Genomic DNA, 27,931 nt, shown 5'->3' with positions numbered 1-27,931 from the left:
TCTTCCCATGTCTTTGAGCATGGTTCCAGGAGTTCACAGTCAGACGTGAATCAGACTACACACGCAGTGCAAAAAAAATCCCCAAACCACCCAGAATAATAAACCTTCGCAGACGCAAATAGCAGTGATAATATGGGAATGTGCTAATGTATCATTTTGTATTCACAAACTCAAAATTACTGTTCAGAAGATGGCTCACACATCTTAATAGATACCCCAGAAAATGTATGCTTCCAGGAGGTTAAGACTACATCAGTGGGACTGCAATTTCTGTAAGTAGCAAGTTACTAAAACAAGACTTTTCTCAATAGTTAACTGCTCTGTGAGTGACATGAGTGAAAAAAAGCTTTTTTCTCATGAAGCGTGTTTCTGAACAGTTGTGATGGTAAGCGCAGTACGTTGCATCGAGCAGCTGTGCTCATGTTTATGCTGCTGTCTACGTAGAGCCATACTGCCAGAGCAGCTTTCAGCAGGGACAATGTCCTCCCAGGCAGATATTTGGATCAATATGCCTACTCAGTAATTATTTCACATTTTGAGCTATCTGCTACAAAACCTGTTTGCTTCCCTCATGTAACTAGTCAGACACCTCATTTTACGTAAAAGGTTTGCTTCTGGTCTTAAAAAAAGGTGTGTTTGGACACTGAGTCATGTGAGCAGGAGCAGATTGCATCCTCTAGATCTGTTGCAATCGAGTGACACATAATTGTCACCTTTGGTTCCATTGCAAAGAAACCATTATAAAATATGGCCTACCCACACTGAAAACCTTAGTGGGCTTTGAAAATTCAATTTGCTTTAAAACAAAGAACACCTTTGCACACTCTGGTGCATACACTGAGTCAAATACTTCCTTACTCTAAAATACAGGTTGAATTTCAGTCTGTGCCATGTATTTGTGTCATGGATGACCTGCTAAAGCTGTTAACAGGCTATAACAAAGCCTATTAAGAAACCAGATGAAAACACAAATTTTAGCCTTTTTCTGCGTTACACATGCAGACGTATCTTGACTCATACCTCTGAAAAATGCCTGTTTATGTCAGATAAAGACCAATTTTTCTATTTATAATTCTGTCCCAGCGTGAAATAGTTCATCTTGAACACTAATTTCCACTTAAACTATTTATAGTTTTACCAATGTGTTACATCTGACAAGTTAAACTCCAGATTGTTCAGTTAAAGACTTCAGCTCACAAATTTAAGGTTTTAACTACAACTTTGTTTCACTCAGGATATCAGAAAGCCTGCTCACTATATATGCAAGCTGTGCACCTGGACAGACCGGTGCTACTGGAGCGAGCAAGCAAGCAGAATAAACACCATATTCGCCTTTCACAATATTTCTTATTGAAAGTTTTCTAAAAAAATCCAAACAATGCATACCAGCTAATTTTCAATTTCATGAAGGACAGCGTTTTCACATTTTCCCTTTTCTTAGCAATTCTACGTACCATTTACTCCCAAAGCCTACCATTCTCCTACAAAATCCTGATCTAAACTAGGAGTCTCCAAACCCAAAACTATTTGTGAGGTGAAGTTGCTGGAAGCTCAGCTATAGAAGTTTAGCCAGCCTGTTGCAAAGAAAACCATAGCAGAACCTTACAGAGCTTCCCTCACCCAGAGTGACAGAAAGCCACTACAACAACAGTGAAGGAGAAGATAACTCATTTCTTGCTAAACATTGTTGTTACAATGATGGAAGAGATGGGCTTTACAGCTGGAAGATAACAGCATTGATAGTGAATGCCCATTCTGCCCAGTCTCTACTGAATAAAATAGACATGGTTTAAAAGAATAAAAAGGATTGATATCTGCCTAATTCCTGGAATAACAATGATATTTTAGGAAAAGGGATAAAGAAGTGATGCAATAACTTCACTAAGCGGTAGTTCAATCAAAGGACACCTTTCAAAAGACAATGTGAAGAACAAAGCACCATCAGCCAAGGGAAACAACTGTGCAGTCTAAGCTCTAAGTATATTCTGAGTCAACTGCTGCTACAAAGCTAAATGAAGTTACCATAAAGGCCAATAACTTCATAAAGGTCAGAAAAAAACAAAACCCCCAAGCTATCAAAAACATAGCTAGAAATAAAAATTGTTACAGCTGAGAAAAACAGCCAGGAAGGCAAAAAGCTTAGAAACTACAAAGATTAAATTAGCTATTTACAAATACAGCAGCAATTAGCAACTTAGAAATACAGACAAAGTAGTGTAAACCAGCATACCATAAGAACACACAGGAAGATGTCTGAGTGTCTGTAGAATAAGTGATTTGAAGCAAACCCAATGCTCTCACTTAGCAGCAGTAGGGAAAAAAAAATGAGGAAGTAAGGTAAACAAGGAATAGTTAAAGTGTTAATATTTTACCCAGTAATAAGTCCACCCATGAATACGAAGACAAATTTAGGCTGCAAGTGTTGTATTGTGGTAAAGTTTTTAGAAAGACAATATCCATAAAACAATTCTGCAGTTATAAGGAAATGGAAAAAGTGTGTCCAAAATAATCAGCAAGCTGAGTCAGTGTTGAGTGGAGCTTTCTGTACGGCTTTGTACCATGAATCTCATTTCAAGAACATCGCTGGATGTTCTTCCCGTCAACAGAGAAAGAACAATTCAGTAACACTTAGTATAATTACACTTTAATGAAACATTGAAGTTCTTCCTAAAGTGTTACAAAGATATAATACATTTGTAATAGAAGTGTAAAGGCTCAAAATTAAAAGAAAAGACTTAGTAAAAAATATAGGCTAAAAGTTACTGCAGCAAAACAAAGTCATTACAGTTACACTTGTGCATTTTTTTTTTTTTAAAAGAAAACCAGTAGTACTGACTGGTACAGAGACAAAATAAAATACAGTTAAGTTTTCTTTCTCCATACAGTATTCAATCAAGTAGCACTGCAATGAACATTAATTTCATGCATGAGTTCAGAGAGAATTTTAAACTCTGCATATAGTACTTATTTCAGCTTTTGTACATCCCCATTTGCAACACATTCCTGCCAAACCCAGAGATTCCCGTTTTCTTCTGGGATACCTGGCCGAAAGATAACTGTTTGATCCCAGGGGGTTTGCAATTCCTGTTCCTCCCCTGTCCTTCTGAACAGCTTCCTCTACCTGGCGAACAAGTTCTTTGAAGTCATCCGCCACAGGTACATATTCATTATAGTCATTTAAACTATACAAGTCCTTGAACATCTCCCATCCAAGAAATGGGCTGCTTCTCTGCAGCTGCTCCACTTCAGGACCCAAAATTGATTGCAGCTTGAAGTTTCCCAGTAGGCTGTTACTTGCTGTTTGTGCAGAATCTGTTTAAAGAGAAGATTTTTTTTAAGTTCAGACTGTAGGAGTATCAAAAGCAGCACGTAGCTCTAAGCAGCAGCAATAAAAACCATTCAGTTAGTAATAAGCAAAGCACTGTTTTCTAGGAGGACTGTCAGTACTGCAGTGTCTCCACTCCGTGATTTACTTGTAACTTACTTTTAGGGGAATCTTTGTGTTTTAAAGGCTACACTCTCTGATAGACATGGAGAGTACACGGCTACAACCATGACTGAGGTGTAGACATCCTATCACAACTGCTGCAGTGTGCTACTGACACAGAAGTCTCAATATTTCTATAAAAACAAAAATTTGTTGTAAAGACACGTACCCAGAAACCACATAGAGTTATGCCATGTGGCTCATGAATTAGATAAGACGACTACTCTCCCATGCACCACCACACAAACTAGCATCATATGAAGATGAAATGTAGGGATGAAATACTGTATGTAAACTTCTTATACATTTTTCTATTGCTATTTTCAGTTGATGCTTTGCACTCATTTCTTTCATTTCTCAAGGCATAGCAGAGGCTTGCAGAATTTACTTAGAAACACACTTTGTCTCACTGACTGGAGTGTTCTCAAAAAAATCCAGCTCTACTTCCTTTCCCCTCAAACCGTTTCTCTTGGTTTTACTTCTGTAAGGGAAGTGGCGCTGCTTACTTCAGCTAATGTGAACAAAAACGGCTCCTTCAGTTCTCAAGTTAAAAAAAAAAAAAATCCCAATTAAGTGTTTGTCTTGTGGTCTTAATGCTGCTAATATGTTATTTTGTTTCAGAAAGCTGAAAGAACACAAGAACATCCAGTGAATGTTATATTTACTTTAGTATGGCTAATGAATGTAGAGAAGCTACTTTTCAGATAGAACAGCTGCCTGAATATGTACAAAAATAAAAGTGGTTGTAGCTACTTTACCAATTAGACAGTAACTGCTATTTAGTAGTCTTTTGGGGCAGTGAAGACTTAGTTACACAGCACAGTCTGGGGACCTCAGTGACTGATGCTCTCAGAAGCTACTGTTCATAAAAAGGAAACCAAAGTTTGCTGGGAAAGAACACAATCCCAGCAGAGGCTGTACACATGTCATTTGTTATAATTACAAAGGTAACTTAACTACTACTCAACATACTGGGAAAAAACAAACAAGAAAAAACTCCCAAGAAACCCAAAATACCGCTTCATTAACTGACTGAGGTCCAATGTTATTTCATTAACAGTATGTTTAAGGAGGAAAAAAAAGATGTTCTTCTATTGCACATTTTAGCCACAATTCCAACTTTTGTCCTTGTTAGAAAATGTGGGGTTTTTTTCCACTATTCAAACTATCAACATAAGCGAGAATCATTACTTAAAATTACTCTGCTACATTACTGTAGTTTGAGAACACAGCCAAAAAACCATCTGCTTACACTTTCCCAATACATTGAACTTGGAACCCACAGCAGTAAAATTCTGAGGAGTACTTTACCCCTTGACTGTTTCACCAAAGATGCCTAAAGCAGTTCTTGCTGTTTAAAGCATAACCTGAAGCACCAGAAAAGTCCCATCCATCCTCCAACGCGCCTACTCGTTTGCGCAGAGCAGCACAAGCGAGCGATAAAAACCCCAAAACCCCACACCCAATAACGCCCCTAGCACAGAGCCCAGACAGACGAGGAGCACAGCTTTAAAGCTCCTGGCAGAGAGGGAAAATTGAGCCGGGTCTTCCCAGCCGGCAGAGCCACCGAGTTTGGATGGGGAGCAAAGCCATAGCGAGAGGCATTCCCGACCGCTTCCGAGGGAGCATCACACCTCCCTGCATGGCCAGGAAGGGGGAAAAAAAAAAAAAAAAAAAAAAAAAAAAAAGAAAAAAGGTGTGATTTATTCTTCGTGAGTTTGTTGGGGTTTTTTTTGTTTTTTTTTTTTTTTTTTAAAAGAGTTCAGGGAGCCTCGGCCGCCGGCAGGGCTGCTCAGCCCTGTGCGGAGCAATGTCTCCGAGCACACCGAAAACTTTGCAGCTTGCCCCGGCGACAGCCGGGTCTTTTTCTCCGAACGCGCGGGCTTCCCTTCGGAAGTCAGGCGAGACGCCGACCCGCGCGGGGAACGAGAGGGGAAGACGGGGACGTCGACGCTCCCATCGCCGCTCGGGGCGGGAGGAACGAGCCCGTCCCCACTCCCTCACTTTTCCCCGCCATTTCTCTTCACGGGACCTCTCCCGAGCGAGGCGAGGCGCCCGGAGAGTCCCCTCCGCCCCCGGGGTCGGCTGGGCAGCGCCGCCGCCCCAGAGCCGCCCGCGACAGGGCAGCCCGCTCCGGCGCGCCTCGCCCGTCCCCCGGACACTCACCGGCCGCGGGCGCGGGCTCCATCGCCAGCAGGGAGAGCCGCTTCCAGCGGGACCCACCGCAGGTGAAGATGACGGCGCGGATGAACTCCCGGCCGCACAGCTTTACCCCGTACCCGTCCCCTTCGCCCGCGGGGAGCGCGGCCGCCACCGCCGCTCCCCGGCCGCCGGGCTGCCCCGGCGGGGCCGTCGCGCAGATCAGCGCCGCCGCGGCGCAGAGGAGTTGCAGCTTGGCCCCCATGGCACTGCCCGCCCCGGACTCGTCCCGGTCCCGTCCCTGTCCCCGCGGCGGACCCACCGTCCCCCCACCCGCCGGCACTCGCGGCCCTCGAACCCAAGCGCCACCGCCCCGCGTGCCGCGCGCGCTGCCGCCGCCTGCCCGCCCTCCCGCCTTTTATGCGCTGAGGGCGGCGCTGAGTCACCGCCCCGGCCCCGGCGTCCGGGCCGCCTCGGGCAGCGCTCCGTCGTCCCTCTGCCCCCTTGGCTGCCGCCGCCGCTCCTCACGCCGCGGTGAGGGTGCACCCCGCCTTCCGCCTCCCCTCAGGCCAGCCGCCGGCTCCCCGCCGACCCGCAGCCATGCGGCAGGCCCTCCGCCCGGCTCTCCCTCCCCGTCCCTGCTTTGCCAGCCTGTGGTCAAGTACCAGTTGCCGATGCCCCCTCGAGTGGCTCCTAAAATGTGGAAGACTTCTGCTGTTTTTTCCCTCGCAGGTCTAGAATCTGCGTACCTACTCCTGCATCCTAAAAATGTCGAGTGAAGCAAAAGGACAGGAGCAAGTGAAGCAAAATAAGAGCACTGCCACAGAACTACTTAAGCTGTGGACACTGGAGGTGGGATTTGAAAGCCTGAATTTCTCTCAGGTTCAAGTTTGTTGTTCTGGACGCCCACGTTCAGTGGCAGCCGCCAGCACCCAAGCGTCAGAGAGGCCTCAGCTCCGACATGCCTGCCCTGGGGATGCGGAGCTCCATGCTGGCGTGTTTCACCAGCAGCCTTCAGCTGGCTCTGGCCAACAAGGGTGGCATTCTTCACACTTACCAAGCGGAACTATGCACCCTGTGAAAATAAATTTTGCTTTTGGGGTTGGTTTGGTTGCTTTTTTGAGCACAATAGGACAAGAAGTGGCTGCTGTATCTTTTTATAAACAGTCCTACTGTGGAAAACCAAAAAATTTAATCTCTCTAAAAATACAATGAAGCTTTGTCTACAGATCCCTTTGCATGAGGCCTGTGCTTTCTATCCATTGGGTACTGTTAACGTATAAAGAAAAACCCTCAAAACTCAATCTAGGAGAACAGAAAGAAGACATGCATCCACAGCCTAGTGTACAAAGGTGAATGATTCATTTGTGTGGGCAGAGGAGATGCAGACTCCAATCACCTGTTCAAGGAAGGCTTGGGTGTTTTATGCTGACCGGGATCTAGAAGGAGGCCATGGAGGGCTAGAGTAATGGGCAACCTCCAAAGTTGTCTTTACGTGGACTTTCTTTTTGCTTCAGTCTTAAACGTTTTGGATAGCGGTCCCACTTCAACAGAAGACACTAACTATAACCCAGGCTGTTACTAGGATGCAATCCACAGAGAGGGAGGCTGCCAGTCCAAAATTCCTGAAGAACAAAACCTCAATCTCTTTCTCCGTCAGTTGAAGTCTTAACTGCTATTCTGTTACAGACAAGTTGTGCTGGGATAATCACAACTTCCATTTTTAAAGAGAGAAGCAGCTTGACCTTGTTGGTGTTGTGGACTTTTTCTGAAAATACCCATCACATCAGCTGAACTTACTCCTGGACTGTAAGTAGTATGCTAGGCAAGGGAATTGTTTTCAGTGACTGGAAAGCTGTAGTCATGTGCACAAGCATTACCAGGACTTTCAGGGCAACAAGGAAGGTGCCTCCCCAATACTGGACACAGTCTTTAAAAGCAACAAAATATTGGATATGTCTTTCTCAGAGTTTTTCACCAGGTAGTTTTGAGAGAGGTCCCCACATAGCAGGCTGATTCGTCAATCTACACAACAATTTGTGTCTCCCCACAATTGCATCACAATTCGTGACTCTCCACACGCTTTAGTTTCAAATTTAACTGGACCATCAGTTACTGTGGCACCACATCTAACTCTCCCTAAGCAAAGGCAGGCATTATGATGGCTACCTTTAGGGTTTTTTGTAAGAACCTCATTTTTTTCAACTGTCTGAAGTATGGCACCTCGGACTACAGGTGCTTAATACAAGAGCTCAAACTGGAAAACAAACAGTTCAAACCAGTTTTTCTGACCTCACCTGCTTCTTCATCAGGGCTACTGAACGTGAGAGACAATACTTTCTGTGCTTTCCGTCGTGCTTGTTGGTAGGTGATAGAGCACAAGTTGTCAAAGAGGCCTTGGAGAGAATGTCTTTTCAAGACATTCATAATTCCTCAGGGGAGCCCACACTGCAGCACTCTTCATCACTCTTCTTGTTGAAAAGCATAGGCTACGCATGCTGTCTTGCTAGGATTAAAGACTGCAGCAACAGGCAGCAAGTTAATGAGTTTTATTAAGGATCATATCTGAATGAGCTGGCAGTAGCTTGACATTGCTTAATGTTACTATGCTCAATGCAGTTTTACTAGTAGGGTGTACACTGAGTATTTTTCCTCCAGACATTTTAGCAGTATTGCCTTTTGACTACTTCTGCTGTGATATGAATGGTAGGTTATAAAGAAACCTACTATGTTAGTCATATAACTTTAAATCATACAGGACTTCATACAGAAAAGCCTAACTGTCAACGTCTTAGTAATCTGGCATGAATTTAAATCAGGTCAGAGGCAAGGTTTGTTTATCTGTTCATCATAGTTAGAAAAACTACTTCTATTCAAAACAATACATACAGAAGAAAATAAATAATTTAAGTACAATCAATCTGAAGTAACTATTCACCTTCTTACTGTTTGTATAATAAAGAAGAACAGACAACAGCAAAAGAAATAAAATTCCATTTGTGATCTGTAGGCTCTTGCAAAATAGGTATATCCAGTGTACTTGTCTCAATGCAAGTATTTTGTATTTTTTAGTTTCTGAAAATAAGGTAAAGATGATTGTACCGTTTCCCTCCCTTGCAATAAATTTTGGTTCTGTTGGCCAATAGCAATCAAAGTTTATAGAAGGCAGAGGAGGTTTAACGAAAACAGGTGGCTAAATAAAGACGACAGCTTTTAACATTACCTTGATAGCCTTGAATACCTTGAATGAAAGGCTTATTCACATGATAAATGTCAGACAATCTGCTCAGAAGATCAGAAGTAGGACGGAAATACACAGGCTTCATTAGTTTTTTTTCAGAGACTTCATTTCAAATTCATGCAATTCACTGCTGCAAGAACTACTTAGTCTTTGAAAGTTGCCCAAATGTGAATTTAAAATATTTCTTAAGTTTCCTTATTAGTAGACAGGGTTCTGCAAGAAATGTGGAATACCACTGCATGCATGTGATTGGTGAATAAGTACCACTGGTATCCAGCTACCTCACGTAGGGCTTCATCAGAAGATGATCATGAGTTTTAGAAAGCCAATAGTTAAAATAGTTAAAAAATGAAGAAATCCAAGCATTTTTATATTCTCAGCCTGAGAAGAGAAGGCTCCACGGAGACCTTATAATGTCCTTCCAGTACCTAAACGGGGCTACAGGAAGGATGGGGAGGGACTCTTCATCAAGGAGCGTAATGATAGGACACAGGGTGACGGCCTCAGACTGAAAGGGGGTAGATTTAGATTGGATATCAGGAAGAAATTCTTTACTGTGAGGGTGGTGAGGCACTGGAACAGGTTGCCCAGGGAAGCTGTCGATGCCTCATCCCTGGAAGTGTTCAAGACCAGACTGTATGGCGCTTTGAGCAGCCTGGTCTAGTGGAAGATGTCCCTGCCCAGGGCAGGGGGGTTGGAACTAGATGATCTTTAAGGTCCCTTCCAACCCAAACCATTCTATGATTCTATGATATAATTAATTCCAAGACTGATAAAGCAATTAAATAATAATGCAGAAACTATCTCGTTTGGGCATGTCCACATAAGTGGACCCTCCCCTTCTTCTTTTAAAAGCAGTGATATGGAGTCATAAAATAACTTCAAAACATTTAGGAAAGGGCTGTCAAGAATTAACTTTCCCTACCATGAAAAAGGTTAAGAAGAGCTAAATCATTCATCCAAGGAACAAAGGAAAAGGCCCAAACTGTCTGCCCTGCCCCCCCAAAGTAACTTCACTTGTTTCTCAACAATACTCATGTATCCTCTCAAAACCTGATTAACAAGAGAAGTGTGGGGCAGTCATGGCTCGCAATCTGCGTGCACTTCCTTGGATTCTAAAGACGACATATCCATAATGAGAACACAAAGAGTTTAATTTTGACATCCTAATCATGACTGACTTCTCACTTTCCCGGAAGAATCCTGTTCTGAGTGACACTGATTCAGGATGCATGACTATCAGACCTTATGACCAGAAAAAACCAACAGGATTAAGGTGGCAAGAATAGTGCCCTCAGGTCAGAACAAGCTCCCCCTGCAGTTATTCTCCTTCTCTTCCCCAGTGATTCATGAAAAACAAAGACAGTTACTGTAATATATTAAAGTAAGTCTTACAGCTGAAGCCAGCTGAGCGCCAATGACAGAAGAGAGCAGGATATTTTAGGTGTTTTATTTATTTATTTCTATGAGTACAACGGGTATGATGATTACGGGCAACTTGTGCTGTAAACATCTATTTCCCTGAAGTAGACCCTGTCAAAGGTAAGCTTTCCTGCTTTCTTTCATTGCTCTCAGAAGGAAATAATACAGTTCAACTGCTCTGTAGCTGCATATCTATGTGACAGATATGACCAGGCTTGGCACATGCAAGAATTTTGATTAACGCACTGGCAGTAGAGTAAATAATCCATAACAAAGAATGAGCGTCTTCAAAACAGAAGTATATATTTATCACAAAAAAAGCAAAGCCAATAGTAAAAAAATAAAGGCAGTAAAGGTGACTAACCCTTAACTTCTTGACAATCTTTGGCACATTCTATGTTGCCCATTTAAATAAATTTCTGGGTTTGGCATTAGACTGTCCTGCTTAGAGCCTGTCGCTTTTCCCTTATAAATTTGGTAATTTTCAACAATTACTTGGTGAAATTTACTCACTTTGTAACACTGAATCATACTTGCCCCGCTGTTGTCACTTTTTAGCGTGGGGTCTTTAGTGTGGATTAACATTATTGATCTAAGCTTAACCTTTGGGAGAAAAAAAAAATTCAAATCTAGCTAGGATGAAGCAATAAATTGCTATCCTATTATCTTCTAAAACTGCTGTTAGGGTCATTATTTTGCTTAGCCTGCTTGCTTGCTTTAACACCGCCTTTTGATCCAGCACCATAACCAGCAATCTATTGCAAACACACAGATATTCATTCCTAATTAACAGTGGACAGGATTAGGGTATTTCCTAATTTTCTAGGATTTGTAAGTAAAACTGCTCACTTGCCAAAATGGCTTTCATATTTTTAAAAGGTGGGTTAAAAGGCACAGGTGGAGACACACAAATGCCAAAACAAGCTGGTTTAATTGTTTTTCTTTCTCAGAAGAAAGAGGATGAATATATGACAGAGGTCAAAACATAAAAAGCTATTATAACTTCTTCAAAATTAAAGCAAGGTGGACTTCAGAACTTAGAGGAAAGGGAGCAGATGAATAACAGATGACCTGTTACTCAAAGCAAAACAGGTAAGCAGGGATATATATGTCCTAAGTGTAGTACATAATATAGCAGCAAGTGGTGAGGGATTCCGTTACAGGACAGGCAGAAAATATGAGGTGGTCTTGGGCTGCATTTTGTGAGCTCACAGAATATGGGTAGCACCATAGGCTGAGTTGAGGCACGCCTTCCAAGCCAATTAAAATCAATGCCTTAAATCCTAAACAGCCAAAGTGTAAACCAAGCTATTATAACCTATTTTATCACTCTGCACATTAAAATGCATACCATTTGACATCCGTTATAGATTGTATTCATCATTAACACACAATGACAGAACCAATTATAGAAGTGATTGAATGCGGAAGTGAATGCACTTTCAGAAATCAGTCTTACACAGCTATGGAAACTGTGCTATTAATTTATTCTACATTGAGAAGCTTTTGTTTTATTACATATTCACTTGTCTTACTGTAACAATATTCTGATTTTAGTCAAGTCGTCTTCAAAAACAGATTCAGGGCATTATCTCCAGCCAGAACTTAATTTTTAAATCAACAAATTGTCAATACAGACTTAGGCTTAATTCATTACTGGATGCTTTTTGAGCATTTGTTTTTCATTCTGCAATTAGGCTAATGCTAGAAGACTTTCCATCCAAAACACAAAATAATCTTGTTCTAAACAAGATTTCCAATACAGAAAGATGCATTTTTTTGCCAAGTGTAACATCAGAATACTAAAACATACTAAAATTATATTCTCAGTATATAACATGCAAGAGTAAAGGCATGCAAAAAATCCCTCAGTTTTTCAGTACTTGCAAGGCCCCTTGGATCTACCAATTACAAAAACATACATTAATAATTTTACTTGCTGTTAGCCTAAGTTAATATTCATCTTAGTAGTGAAACTCTGATTTCATGTAAACAAATTATCCTGAGTTTCAGAATGTCAAACAAGCATGAAAAAGATTCAGGAAATAGCTACATAATTTGTTTTCTCTTTTTGAGAAATTATCTCTGCTCATACTTTAATACAGTTTTTCTTAAGAGTAAAACACACAGTTAGCAAGTGACGTGTTTGCTTCTGAACCTACTTCTGATAAAAGCTGTTTATTCCAGAATTTGAAGCAGAGATGGTGAGTTTACTGCCTAAAGAACAGCAAATTAAAAGTGTCTTATTTTTCGAAGTTGACTGTCTATTCCTGCCTTCAAATTGAGCTGTGCATCCTTAAATATATTTGAAAATTATGACCATATTTATACAAATCTGTAACTACCAATTAACTTATTTTTGTTGATTATAGTAAGTTTGGTCAGTACCAGACATTTTTACTACAGGTGAAAGTTATTTTCAGACTCTAAATAAACAGTGTAAATTCAATATTTAATTCTAAACAAGAAAATATACTACAGCAACAATGGGTGTTGTCAAGAGATATACACAATATAAAAATCATTGCTTTAGAAAGTTTTGGTTTTTTTTATGAACTGTATTTCGATTTTATAAAAGCTCATATTTTTCTCAAAATTTTAATGATTCATTTATGTCTGAAACCACTATTAAAATCACATTTCAGATGTTAAGCTTTAATCCCATCTTCCTATTTTTCTATGAAGATCTTGCTCTGAGATCTTCTGATTTTCTCCAGCTCTTCATAAGTGAGTGGTCCTTTCGGCAATTCTAGCAAAGTGCTCTGTGTGTCCAAAATGTTCTCTGCTTCACCTTAAAAAATAAAAAAATTTGAATAAATTTCCTCCTCACCCTTACTGTGAGAAAGCAAAGAAAGTAAAAAAAAAAAAAAAAAAAAAAGAAACTGACTAAGCTATTCTTGTTTGGGCCACAGCAACAAAATACCAGGTCACAGTTATGTATTTTACAAACAAGCCAATGCCAATGTAGCATTAAAGTTGTCTAAAGTACTAGTGGGATACCTGCACGCAGAAGTGTTTGGTCCGAACTGAATATCTGCCTCAGACTGCATTTGTTTGAACGAACTTCAGCCATAACAATTAATTGTGCTGCTGTTGCCGTTTCTTAGCCCCTTTCTCCTAAAAACTACACTGATTTATAGTAATGTTTCATGTAGAGATTTACTACACACATGCTTTGAATTGGAGGCATGAGATACTGCAAGGACTTGGCATCACCGTGTACTTTTTACCAACCCCATACTGCGTTTGACCAATTAGGAATCTGACACGAGGGTAGATCAGACACAGACATAAAAGCATACGTAAGCTTCAACAAGTAAATTCCCTGTGCACAGTATTCTACACGCACTATATTTGGGCACAATTTTTCTTCTTGTCTCAGGCCTAGGCTAAAAGATGTCAGGCTACAGGCAGAAAGAGGGTAGCACAAGCCTTGAAGAAGCGTTGGTGAAAGCATATTGCTCACAAAAAGATTTGCTAAGACAGTTACCTAAACACGCAGTCTTAACAGCACAGCAGGGAAAAGCTGCAGGGTGCAGAATGGTCTGGGTAAGGCTGGAATGAAAACATCTAGGACAGAGAATCCAGAAAACAAAGATACAGACTGAACATCATACGTAAATTGTGGTGGTCTAATTGTGATATAAGAAAAGATGAAGATTAGGCAAAGAATGTGTTTGTTTTGGCTGATTCCATTTGGTACAGTGCCAACAATCTCATTTACCTATGCCTTAACTCCTAGCTTGATGATTGTTAAGGCAGGGATTTGAAGCTGTATTTACATGCCATAAACCTGACTGAATATTGTAATGTAGTCAAGATTGGGTCAATCTTTAAAACGAGTCCGAATGCTGAAATCTCCAACTGCAATTTTGGTAGTATTACAGTGCTTGGGATCTCCACACATCAGCAGTACCCATCAGGATGACACTGTTTATCACTCCCAGTAACTGGTAATAACACGTCAGTCAGTTGCATATAGCATCTGATTATGGAATATCAAGAGATCTTAGGTGACAGAGAGATGTTACAGACAGTCAACTCTCTATGCCTGTCACTCAGATGCACTAGAGCAGATTTCCCAGTCACCATCCTTCTCACATGTCTCAGGATACAAGCAGTGAGCTATGTAAATCTTGGAAAAGGTAGCCAGTTTGATTGCTTAGTGGACAAGTTTTGTGCAGTTGGAAGTTGTCTATATAATCCCTCCCCTCCTCTAATAATTTGTCTGAAAAACACCAGCAATATGTACCTGGACTAAGAGGAAAAGCAGAACAGCAAGGCCAAGAACACAGATAGCAGGTTCATGACTGATTCTTAGTGTCCTCAGTCATTCAGAAAAGATCGTGCACCTGAGGGCTGTTCTGTAACCCTGCCATCGCCAAAAGATTCAGTTCTATTCCATGGCTCTGGCACACTAACGGCTTTTCAGCAGCACAAGCAGAACTCAAAACAGGTATCTCCCCCTTTGTCCTCAGTTTTTGCTTTAATTAGCCCAACCTATAAAGCAGGAAAAAAATCCCTCCGATGTCTATGTGGGAGAATAAGCAAGTAATAAGAAAATATTTGGACAAGCGGGCTAGAGACAGAAGAAAAAATTAACTGTAAGCAAGATCAGAGACAAAATGCCTAGTGAAAGAGGAATAGAGAAACCTCCAGGGGTATAAACTGATTCCAAAGAATGAAGAACGGCAGATGCAAGGCTATTTGATCAAGTGCTTCAGATGCAAGGAAGATTATGCAGCATGGAAGTAATTGCAAATTAACTTAGGAGAGGGAATTGGCTATGAGGCTGAAGATAGGCATACCCTGGAGGGAAGAGAGCGGTTAAGAGGGAACAATAAAGGGAATGGTGTATACATTCATTATTACACTACAGAGACAAAGCATGGCATCCACCAACAGAATACATGGGCAAGCAGAGAAGTGATTAAGAAAGTAGTATGGAAGTGGTCACAGGGACCAGCTGAGTAGTAAGAACAAGTATTATGGCTGTGGGTCAATTGTGTCATAAAACCTTCTCTTCAAGCACTTAATTTTATTCTTAAAATAAAAATGAACTCCTGAATCTGATTTCCACATAATTACAAACCTCCTTCTTATTTCTAGCCCAGATTAATTCAGGCTAGTCCACTTCCTTTTATTCTAGTGCTGATATTAGTAATTAGTTTAATTTCCTTCTCTTATGTTCCTTTATCCTATCCTGTAAGTAAGATCTGTAGACCGAAATCTCTCACATCTTTTCACAAGGCTAAACAAACTAATGACTTTGTTTTCTCTCACAAGGCAGCTTGGCATCCCCTGACAATTTTAACTCTTCAGTAATTCTAGACTCCTTGTACAGAAGTGATCTAAATTATGCAAAATTTCCAAGGAAGGTATTACTGTTCTGCTGCATCATACCTTCCCATCTGTAACCTCCATTTGTACTAAGGTTGTGGAATATCCATTCCTGGAGATATTCAAAAGCCATCAGGACTTTTTTTCTGGGCAATTGGCTCTAGGTGATCCAGCTTGAGCAGAGTGATTGGATCAGACAACCTCCAGAGGTCCCATTCAACCATGCTGTGATACTAGGAAACCTCACTTGAGTTTTCTAGATTTCACTTGACTTTCATAATTTCATCACACTGGATTATACTCATTCTGTGATCACCTAATACATTCAGGTTTTTCTCTTTTTCTATCACTTACAGCTGGTGAGCTCTGATGGTAGGAATCCCTATTAGTCTCTAGCTTCCCTATCATTCTGTGATTCTCTGATTCTTGCTGACCTTCTTATGAAATTGAATCCTATTTTATTATCTCAGTTCTTCAGGTCATCAGTTCTTCTTGTACTACTGTTTATTTCATCTCTGTTGATGACACCAATCAAGTTTGTCATCCACAGATTTGATTAGTATAACCCACTTGTAATTTCAAATACAAAATAAAAGCAGATCCAGACCAAATCTTAAGGAATATTGCTAATAACCCTGCCAAAGCCTAGCCTTCCTCTTTAAGCACAAATCTGTGACACATTCTCTTCACTCCAGTGCTTACCTGTCTACTAATTTCCATGTCCTTCATGCTAACTTAAACTTCATGTGATACCACACTAAATGCTTTCATGAGTTTATAGTAGATCTACCACGTTTCTTTTGGAAAAGAGAAATGATAGTCCTGAAAAAGACAGCGTTAGCTTGGCATATTTCATTTTATCTTACTGTGCATTTTGCTCCATAGCTTCTTTTCTCCAAAACCTTTTCACAAATATTGCATACTGCTGAAGTTGCCCTAGTGGATCTGAAGTTACATACACAACTTTTCCTATTTGGAAAGCAATATGATACTACATTGCCCCTCTTCAACCTATACAGGACCACACGGTCGTGAGTAAACACATTACATACTCTTGCTATGGGGTGTGTATTATGATATACTCACTCTTCCAAAATTCTGGAATGAACATGAGGTCATTATTTTTTTTTAAATAAATTAACAAACCCTAAATTACAAGTGTTCCTTCTGCACTATATGTACTAATCTCCTTTTCAACACTTGGATTTCCAAGAGCTACTCAGTGTTTCTCCCTGTGCTCAGCTGCCTCTTCGTATTAAAATCCAAAGAAATGTATTTAGTGGGGTTTAGAAAATGTTCAGAGATATACATTACTGCATCACCTGAATATATTTGCACCTGTGTGCAGCAGGAAATATGTCAGAGTTTGCCTAATTTATCTATCATTATTTTCAATGAAGTACACAGAGTTAGGAAACCTACCTCTTAGTTCTGGAGGCTGATCTCTTGGCAGACCAAGAGCTGAAACAAATTTTTATTTTGTTTCAGTATGTTTGTGTCAGTAGCAGACAGGAAAATCAAGCTAGTTAACTAAGACGATTTGTGAAGGTAACAAGCCATAGACCAATGCCGTTTTCACTTTCAGTGAACACTCTCTTAGCATGTCTCCTTCACTAGGAATCAGAGCTAACATATAAACGTACCTCCATAATCCTCAACACCCATCACTTGATCAGATCTGCCACTGGCAACTACGAGGCAAGACACCACTTTCTGTGACTCACCTTTATTTTTCCGTCTTAGCAGGGCACACTGGCAAGATGATAATCTGACAATTTTGTTTGGTTATGAAAGTATAAGGGTATGATTCCTGTCTGTATCCCTTCATCTGCTCTTATGATCTCTACCGCTTGCCAAACAGCAGCATCAGAGTGGAATAAGGAAGCATATCACTAGATCTGTCATTTCTCACAAATATGCAGTGCTTACTTGAGGTGTATTTATAGCCTTGGAATTCACATTTTTTAAAACAAGAGAGGAGGAATTAACAGTCAGTCTTAACTGGAGGGAAAAGCCATAAAACTGGGGTGATTACTTTTGACTGGAGAAGTATCCGATTGTAACAGAGAAGAAAAGAAATGAATGAGTAAGATTTTGTCCAGAAAAAAGAGAAAATCTATTGCAAGTTTTCTCACAGCCGTATTAAGGTTGGGTTTATGTGTAAACCAGGCAGACTTATATACACATACCTTTTATTCTTTGCAACAGTGTCCCATAGCCCATATCATATTGATAGGCAAATATAAAGCTTAAGGGAACTATTGGCAGTAAAACTCCTGGGTTCTTCTTTTTTATTGCTCTGTTTAGGAAAAAAAAAAAAAAAAAGAAAAAAAAAGAAGGAAAAAATAAGATTATTTAGGACATTCAGCACACTCTTACTTTAGATTGACCTTGACCGTCTAGGACTTGTGTATCCTTCTACATTCTAATCAAAGAAGAGCAAGTCTTAATTTCTTCAGAAGCATTAATCTTCTGGTTGCCTTCTTGCTTAACTGTCAAACCAAGGGTATTAAAAAAATGCTTCAAGTGACTTTTGAGTATATCTAACAAAAATGGGATAATCTAACTCAGGTAGCATGCACGTGCACGTGCACATATCCATCCAGCTACATGCAACATGTAGCAATCAAAATATTATGTTCAGTTCCAAATGCATCTGAGTCCACAGAGAACACATAATGCATAAGATGCATTTAATCTATACTATGTACACAAACCCACAAATACTTCCTACACTCCCTGTAATCGTGCTATAGCACGAGAAAAACATGTTAACAAACAGAAGTCCTATAAGGCAAGTTTTTCCCTATGGAATACAGCTTTATTAGCCAGGGTTTTTTCCCCATTTGGGTGAGTTTCTTGATTCCAATTTTAAGTGAACAGATTTCAGAGTATGTCCACTTGTTCACTGACATATTGAAAAATCCAGATGGTGGAGGATTTTTTTCTCATTAATAGTTCATTAAAACACAATATAGACAAGAAAATAGAATGGCTTTTAAACAATCCCCCCTGTTCCACACACAGCTTTTATTTTACATGGAACTTTTTGTACCTCAGCTGTATCATTGTATTGTCAGTTCAGTACAGGCATAACCAAAACACGTCTGGAAGCAGACAGAAATCAGAGTCATTTTGTCATCTGATCAACCTTTGAGCAGTTACTGGATAAAAATAACTCTCTGTTATAATGCAAAAGGAAGATCCAGCATCATAGAAATACAAATGCAATATAGTAATATTTTCTGTTAGGAAATAGACTTCATACCCAGCTGTTAAACCTACAGCAGCAAGTCCAAAAAACGTCCCAAAATATTTGAGAAATTCCCGAGTCCAAGCAATCTGCATGGCTGTTTGTCTCTCTCTCATCTGGTTCTGCATCAGTAATTGCCTTTCCAGCTAAAAAAGGAAGAGAGGTTAAACAAAATTTAGTTATCCATTTATTTAAAAAACTAAGACAATTTCTCATTGGTCTAGAGAGGGGTCTAGAGCACAAGTCTTATGAGGAGCAACTGAGGGAACTGGGGTTGTTCAGCCTGGAGAAAAGGAGGTTGAAGAGCGACCTTATCACTCTCTACAACTACCTGAAAGGAGGATGTAGCCAGGTGGGGATCAGTCTCTTCTCCCAAGTAACATGCAACAAGATGAGAGGAAATGGCCTCAAATTGCACCAGGGGAAGTTTAGTTTGGATATTGGGAAAAATTTCTTCACTGAAAGGGCTATTAAGCATTGGAACAGGGTGTCCAGGGAAGTGGTGGAGTCACCATTTGTAGAGGTATTTAAAAGACGCATAGTGCTGAGGGACATGGTTTAGTAGTAACGTGGCAGTGTTATGTTAACACTTGGACTTGACTTAAGGGTCTTTTCCAACCAAAACATTTCTATTCTATAAATCCAAAACACTTACTGAAAAGGGTTTTTTTATTCTTTTATTTCAGTCATTTATACCTTTTGATTGAGATTGAATAATAACTCAGAATAGTTTATACCAAGAAAGCATTTAGGTCAGTTAGCAAATGCATTAATGCAGAATCTTTCTAATGCTACTTTCTCAAGGTCAAGAAAACCAAAATATTGGTGTTAGGTTTTGAGAGTTCCCCAAGTCTCAGCAGCACTGTGTAAATTAAGGTTCTCTGACCTTTGCATTTCCATGGTGTTCCAAAGGGTACCATCCAGCTACTTTACAATTTATTCTGCTTGGTTTTAATTTAGCTGATAGTATCTTTAGAGTCAATCTTGACACCTCTTTGTCTCTTCTTAGTGATGCATCATAAAGCTCTTAACTCTTGAAACACCATAGTTTATGAATACAGAAAACGCAATGTGAACATACCAGATCTTTTAAAGAAACTGGAATACATATCAAAAGCCCATGAGAAAACACTTCTGTAACTAAAATTAAAAACAATAATGCAAAAAGTACAATCTAGACAGTACATTCCCACATCAAAGTAGAACTTTCTATGGTACATAAGAATAAAAGAGAGAGTATTAGATTTATTATTTTTTAATTACATGCCCCATCTAAACATACTGGTACATTTCTATTAAATAAAGGTAAATTTAGTATTTCTTAAGAGTTCCTCCCTACTGTACAGAACACCCAAAAGAACAATGGTCTTTCCTGCTTAGGCTGATGCAAAAAATCAGAATTGTGACAAAAATAAGCAGTCTGAAACCTGAGTACACAAGTTAACAAACACAATAAGAAGTCATTGTCTTCTTGTTAATGCTTGTAACTCATTTTTTGGGAAAAAAAAGAGTACCTAGTCTGGCCTAGCTAACAGAGTTGCATAAAAAGTCCAACAAGGTACAGGAAACAGAAAACCAGCTGCCTAAAAAACTGTATTCTAGAAAAGAAAGAACAAAGAGAGAATTCAGAAAGTTCTCTTCCCATGCATCTATAAAAGTAATTAAATCTGTTCTTTTCTCCTGCTTTCTAATTCAAGAATAATTTAAAGGATATGTAATTACTTAAGGTTTCCACCCATTTATTCATCTCCATTACTATTGATTTAGCCTGAGCAGAACAATTTCTGTTAAATTGTTACTAATTATTTCTTCAGACTATGTTGATCTTGCTATCTTATTTACAAGCTCATTCAGTACCTAGATAGGTAGAATTAATTTTTTAGACAGCATAATAAAAAAAGGACAGATCTAATTACATATAATTGTACACAGTAGGAAAAACAACATTTACTGTAGTCTCACAATACTGTTTCATCTATTTCTCTTTCCTCAAGACTTACATTGCAATTGTTGTTCTCACAAAAAATATCAACAGGCTCTACCTTCCCAATATCCATAATTTTCAGATTGCTTTTTTTCAGAAGTAGTAATTATATAATGTCTGACAAACCACTTAATAAAATATCAAAATAATTAGATTTTATTTTGTCACCTATGAGACACTTGGAAATTCTAAAGTAAACAAGCACGCTGGCCCTTGATTAGGCTCATTGTGTTCCCCAATATCCTAAGCCTGGTAAATTGCTGAGGGTTGACGTGACAAGATAAAATAATGACATGTAATATCAATTTAATGATCTCTATTTTCCCCTTCAATTTGATTTTGTGTGTACATGTGTGAAAAGTATTAAGGGATGCTTTGTTTGCCTGTCAGCACAGATAAGGAACCTACGATTCCAAGATGCACAGTATTACCCTAAATGAGCTTCAATTTTAAGAAGTACATGGGGAGGAAGTGGGACAAGGATATGCTGATGAAATATAGGTCTTGCTAATAGGAAATGTAATGGAGAAGAAAAAAACACAGTTTAATATGCACAGGGCACAGAAAGAAGTAAGCACGGAATCAAAAGAAAGCTGTAAGTTTAAATAAAGGATCTAAATTCCAAGTTTAAACTAAAGGATCCTAACAACAAACAAACAAAACCAAAAAAACCCCACCCTCACAAGTTATACTTTGATAGCTCTTTAAAATCCAAGTACTGAAAGAAAAAGCTAATTATTAAGTCGCAGACACTAAGGTCAAACAAACACCTTTCTGTAGGAGCCTGTCATATCAAATTTCAGAAGCCCAAGGACACTCTCATGTGTATCTACAAGTAATTTATATAAGTAACTTAGTATAAATGAAACCAACTTGTTTTGTATATTATAAACAGCAGACACATAACATAATCAAACACATTTTCATATTATTTTCTAAACAGAAAGGTCTTTTTTTCACTTAAAAAACCCCCTAATCCTCAACTTTCTACGTGGTACCCAATCAAAAAATAAAGGGGGGAAAAACGCATAGAAAAATGCTCTTAATTCCCTCGCTTTGAGCAAACTTCTTCAATGTGGGTGTAAAATCTTACCTAGATGAAACATAATCCTGTATTTAAATTAATTTCTTAAAAGAAGATGTGCTGGAGGGAAGCTTTAGACTGATGAATCTCAGAGATGAGTATTTTATGTCTACATCACAAAATGCGACACAGCCAAGAAGAAAAGGTTTCAGAGGAATCTTAATGCACAGAAGGCAATAAAAAGTAGATCTAGTGACATTTAGCTAAATTAATAATTTAATTCTTGCTATTACTGAAGTTGCATGATGTTACAATGAACAGTTTACTACAGAAGATCTATTTTTTCCATAAACTTACAACGTAGGACCAAGAAAGCACTGAGATGTTTTTAGGGATGCTAAGTAATCTGCAGTACTGCTGCAGAGGTTTGGTTTTAAATCTATTTTTATTAGTTATAAGTTATACGGAGAAAATGTAATAACAATGCACAAACACCACTAAATGTGCTCCAAAATCTCTCTGAATTTATGCAATCTTATGTCAAACCCAGGAATACCTCTCTCCAACACCAGAAATGCCCTTTTTTCTGTCCTCCTTTATTCTGAAAAAATCTTCAATCTTGCTTTCCAAGATCAGTTTTGTCACTTGGCATAGTTTCATCTTGCCAAAACAAAAGACTATAGTGCTGTAGCTGTTGGACTGCAATGGCAATCTGCATAATGAAGGGATTTAGTCAAAGCATTCCAGGGAAATTCCACACTGACTTCACTGGGTTTCAAGCTTTCCTTAAGTAAAAGGAAAGGGAAAACTGAGCAACAACTGCGGCTAAAGTTGTCCCAGAACATACTGTTTCATTGCACAACTTAAACTTACTGGAATAATTGTAGAAAAAACAGCCTGGAGTATGCCTGAGCTCTTTTTAGAGAGCATCTTAGCCACTGCGCTGCTGAATGACGTGGGTCAATGCTGCCACCACATTCCACGCATGGGCTCCTGCAAGTTGTGCTCAGCACAGCAGGGAACACCCCGCTGGCAGCCTCTGAGCGAGCAGACAGAAAGCAGGGCACACACCTACCCCGTGTCACCACAGACCGCTTTAACATGGCCCGACCCGACATCTGAGCAGCTAAACAGGTTTATGAGCAATGTTTGACGCTAAAAGAGTATATGCTTTTAAACGAATTTTGCATACTCTAAATTGCAAAATTAAGCACCTACCTGGGCACTCAGGCAACTTCTATGTTCCTCAATCATTCAAAACTTAGAACAATTCAGGGGCAACGTCCTTGTGCTTACCCACTTAACATGCTGATCTGAACTGAGCATCTTGAGCTCTGACACTTTTGAATGACCAGGATAGCCTGATATGCTGACTTTACACTGAACAAGTATTGGCACATCATAAGGCGAAACTATTAAGATTACATTAACCTTAAGCAAGTCAGGATTTGAAAGCAGATCCCTGTAGGGAAGGATTCTGGAGTCCACCCCAAAAGATGACTCCAAATTAGATGAAAGACAGAAAACCAAATCATGTTTGACTGCAGTTCAAATCAATATCCCATTTTCAGCTGTTAATTTCTTAGTAATTGTGTCTTATTTTACTCCACATGTGTTCTATTGAAAATGCCAGCCACACTGGGGAAGTGAAGGGGTGGAGAAGACTTTTGTGTTTATTAACATGCAGATTTTATGACAAAGGCCAAGTCCTACACCCTTAGGACTTATTTTGCAATGATATTTAAGATGACTTCTTTTCCCATTATGGCAGATCAGAAGCAAGAATTAAGAACAGTAGGTATTAATTTTACTGCAAACCATAACTCCACACATAGAACTTTATAGGTGATAAGATAAAAAAATGTGTATTATTCAAACGTAGCAGAGGCATGCTGTAGCATATTTAGAATAATCTCACTGGCAGGAGAAGCTGATTATTGAGGAAGCAAGCCACGGGTGCACATCATACACACCAGCTGAACAACAATTCACCATCCAAGTGCCATGTCTTAGGGAATAAATTCTATTTCATTTTAAATTCAAAAGCCTCCCATCTATATAGACTTAAAAACTTCAATAGGGACTATTTACTTACAGTTTTTATGCAACCATAGTCATGTAAAGAGTCTCAGGATCAGATTAACCATGGGAGAAAGGCAGATGCTGTAATTTTCCCAGCCAAGTTGCTGTGCATGGCACAAGACAGCTGAAGTTGTAATGTTGATGCATGGGTACACATCCAAGCGTGCTTTTCTATTACTGTTAAGAAATCATATCCTACAACAATCAGACCATGTTTTAGAGATACCTATACAAGTACAGTTAATATCATAATAAAAAAAAAACCCTACATAAATTTCTGTGAGTTTAATTCCATAATTAACAGATTTTTCTTAAATGACAGTAGCAACTTCTTTACTGGTCATAAATACTGATCACCTAATTTTAAAATTTAAGTTTAGCAATTTCAAAATAAAATGGGTAATAGTAGCAAGTAACATTTTATATTTTATAACACTCTGAGGAGGACCTGATTAGAAATAACTTTCCTGTTTTTCTTTAAATACAGCTAGTAGTTTCTCAACACCGTGTGAGAAACTGTAAGGGCTGATTAGCATTTGAAGTCTGCCACATACCAGCTGTTATAGTAAAAGGAAATCAATCTGACAAAATGAAACATGACAGATGAAGAGAAGTGAGGCGGAGAGGGAAAAGGTCAGTCGCTGTGAAACTGATAATGCTAATAAACTAGTCAGTGGTAACCAACCTTATCATTTCTATTGATTATTCTTCAGACTGTCACAATGATGTCAAACCATAGAAAAGAGCATTTATACCATCATTTCATTGATTAAAATCCAGTGGGGGAAAATTCTCATCTGAAATAATTTAATCAACTTCGCCAACTTGCAAAAAAATAGAGTCCTCTCTGGATTACAAGCCACATCAGCACTGGTAGATAAATTGGAAATTTCTGATACTTTAGACTCTTAGCTTGTTTTCTCTCTTTCTTTCTGCCTTTCTGTTTCATGTTCAGATGCTGTAGGAAGGAACAGACGCTACTTTGGTTTTTGTATTAAGGTGACGCACAAAGCAAAACAAATGGGATGCAGGGTGGTGTACAAAGGCTCAACAGAAATGGCAAGCAGATTCAGTGCAAAATGCTTTCTCTTCACTGTCCATGTGTATTACATATGATTTCTTTGATGTATTTTATGCAGGTGAATATTTATCTGGAGAGAGGAAGATATAGTAACCACCCCTGGGTGAAGCCTCTGTTTGCACCCTGATGTATTTAATGGCTGTCCTGGCAGATAACGCTATTTTCATCAATCCCTCTAAAATATTGGGCAGGACAAACTCTTGGCTTGAGCGTCGTTGTGGCAGTAAGCCTATTTAGGGAACTGTATTTCATGTCACCATCATTAAGACATAATTATGCTGACAGCCTGGTAAACAGATATTCAGACAGAAAACGAATTAATCTACCTTAGAAGGAATTACCAGCCACACAAATATATACCATCTCTGCTTAAGTTCTGAAACTCACTGTCTAAATCTAAGAAAAGAGAAACATGGAGAAACTGTTGGAATAGCCTTACACTCATGCTAAAAGGACCTCCAGTTCTGTCACAGGCTAATCTCTTGCACACCTGCTATAGGCCATGGCTACTGTGCCTATAATAAAAGGTTATTTTCACTCACAGTTTTTCAATGATCAGAGACTCTGACAGCGTTCTTTAAACAACTAGTAACTTCTAACTTTTGAGTACTCAGAGGCACAATGAAAATAAGGCTTAATTTTTCAAAAATATGAGAGTCACAGATAGAAAAATCTGCAAATCACTTACCAAACACATATAAAAGTTGGTGTGCAGGTACTATAGCTAAGTAACTGCACAAACCCCTTGCAGTAGCAGTACACCTGGTATTTCATAAGCAGATGAAAGATTAAAGCCTTACGTGACTCGTCCTAGGTGTTGTCCTCTGCAATCAATGTGCAAAACCAGAAGTTGCCGCAACTGGTTGTTTAGCAAAAATAAATGGAAAACAGAATAGTGATACCTATGTTTACACCTCCATTGTAAGCCACCAGAGTGCAATACAGAGATGATAACTTGTAATAATTTCACAGTGTCTGCTTGGTTCTATGACCAGCATGCACACAGAAGTGTCAGGAAATGGGCCTCTAGATCAAACAGTTAAAATAAATCAGACTTAAATGTTTTATCCTGCAGCTTCAAAGCTTGTTTGCAAATATTTTTCACATCAAGTACACAGAGCAATTAAAATTATTGGCACTGCAAGAAACTACACTCCCTGAAAATTCAAATTTTAAAGCTTCCAAGTGTAAAGACACATTACAAAAAATTTATGAGCTAAGATCTACCATAAAAAGAAAGGTGACTAACAAAATTAGCCTAACGTCAGAAAGTAAACTGCACTAAAATAACCCCTTTGTATTCCTGTTGTTGTCAGTGAGTTACTGGAATTACATGCCTTGTAAAAAGAAAATAACATCAAAGGCACCTAAATCCATTTGACGTTTTAAGCTGTGCAATGGAGAGGCTCAATCCAATGGACTGTAGTATGAAAGTAAGATTTCTTGGCAATAACCTAGCATTTCCATGCTTCTGCCGTGTAGCCTTTGAGCAATGAGCATGCAACAGAGTCAAGAAGGGTGTCCTCCACCTGCATTTAATAATCTTATTTACAGAGCAAGCAAAATTTTAAGGTACTGTTATCAGTGTTTAGAATTCTCAGGAGTTTTTTTACAAGCTCTATAAAGACAAACCAAAGTTATTGGATAGTCAGTGATGTAAAAAACATGCATGCATGCTGTAGGAATAGTAAAATAGATTGAGCAGTATAAGAAAGAGAGTTAACATTACAATATCAAGTCATTTGATATTGTAAATGTCAGTAAATCTGGCTAATAAGTGAATAAGTAAGAATTATGCAATTCGTTATTTCCACCCCCCAGTAATGCCTCTAGGTACACTCCTGGTGTGCCTTATAAACCTGTTTTTTAAAAATGCAATAAGCACCGAGAGCATTGAATTGAAAATGATAACCAGAAGAAATGGCTGTAAAATGATACTGCAGCATGAAAGGGTGTTATAATACCAACAAAACCTGCAAATATGATGTTTCTTCCTATCCATTTCAGATTCTGACTTGCAAAATTAATGTGGCTCTCTTTACACCATTATGGTCATGGAATTAAAACAGGTATAAGATCTATTTACTTAGCCATTGTACCTCCTGGGCTCTTACAAGTTCTGCTCAATACAGGGCTCTCCTTCCCCGCCCCACGCACACTTTTTTTTTTAAAAACTTAGCATTCAAGAAATAGTATTTCATAGAAAAACAAGTAAATGTACAGATTTGACTGCAGTGGACTTAACAGCAGAAGACTACAGTGGTAGGTTTGCTCTACTAAGAAGGAAGGAACTACGGAAAATTCATAGTGTTGAAGTAGGCAGCTTCAGAAGGCATTTCTTCTTTGAAATCAGTTAAATCCCCCCAATAAACTAAGCCTACATGTGTAAGGGTTAGCTGCAGTACACCTCCAATCAAGAGAAAAGTTTTACCTAAGCAAGCTGCATTCACAATGATATGTAACAGTCACAGATATTCCCCAGCAAAAAGACTGGTAGAACTCGAGCAATCTGTCTGTTTTGCATTGTTTGCTGGTAGCTGGCGCTTGCATGTTGGAAATAGCTATTAAAACCTGCTCTTTGTAAACCATTATGTTTATTTCTTTACAGTGATCAGGCAGAGCGTACAATCTCCCAGATAATACCAACCAAACTGGCTTTTTCCCTGTGAGATCGATTGTTCTAATCTTTCTCAGCACAGATATCATTCATCTTGTTCTGTTCCATTTGATGCACAGAGACTAATAAGGATATAGAATTGTTACCAGAGAGCATTTATTTCCTGAATTAAGCCCAGATCACCTAAGGGGCAAGACAATTTTTCTAATGCTTTAAGACAAATGCATTACAGATGCCATAAGCGCTACCAGTATCTTGTCA

General features: G+C 39.1%; 2 protein-coding genes across 2 annotated transcripts in view; both read right to left on the bottom strand.

Annotated features, from left to right (window-relative positions):
- Window positions 1–1,787: 1,787 nt before the first annotated feature.
- LOC134508949 (relaxin-3-like) lies at window positions 1,788–5,947 on the bottom strand. The gene is made up of 2 exons (XM_063321179.1): window positions 5,654–5,947; window positions 1,788–3,312 (listed from the first exon to the last, which is right to left on the bottom strand). Exons 1-2 carry the CDS (start codon window positions 5,889–5,891, stop codon window positions 2,945–2,947), a joined length of 606 nt encoding a protein of 201 aa, XP_063177249.1. The 5' UTR covers window positions 5,892–5,947; the 3' UTR covers window positions 1,788–2,944.
- Window positions 5,948–8,170: 2,223 nt separating this feature from the next.
- Window positions 8,171–27,931, bottom strand: part of PLGRKT (plasminogen receptor with a C-terminal lysine) — a 33,275-nt gene continuing 13,514 nt past the window's right edge. Inside the window, exons 2-4 of the mRNA XM_063321180.1 lie at window positions 18,898–19,028; window positions 17,819–17,928; window positions 8,171–13,080 (exon numbers count right to left, since the gene is read on the bottom strand). Of these exons, the coding sequence (XP_063177250.1) occupies window positions 12,959–13,080; window positions 17,819–17,928; window positions 18,898–19,028 (363 nt within the window). The 3' untranslated portion in view covers window positions 8,171–12,958. The remainder of the gene's footprint in view (window positions 13,081–17,818; window positions 17,929–18,897; window positions 19,029–27,931) is intronic.

The sequence above is a fragment of the Chroicocephalus ridibundus genome, chromosome Z (assembly GCF_963924245.1).
Source record: "Chroicocephalus ridibundus chromosome Z, bChrRid1.1, whole genome shotgun sequence".
NCBI classification, from domain to species: Eukaryota; Metazoa; Chordata; class Aves; order Charadriiformes; family Laridae; genus Chroicocephalus; species Chroicocephalus ridibundus.
This window is presented reverse-complemented; position numbering and strand designations above follow the sequence as displayed.

Excerpts from the sequence above, each read along its gene's own strand:
- LOC134508949 (XM_063321179.1), bottom strand. The coding sequence starts at position 5,891 with ATGGGGGCCAAGCTGCAACTCCTCTGCGCCGCGGCGGCGCTGATCTGC. Across the intron at positions 3,313-5,653 it reads GGAGCCCGCGCCCGCGGCCG|ATTCTGCACAAACAGCAAGT; the intron begins GTGAGTGTCCGG and ends CTCTTTAAACAG.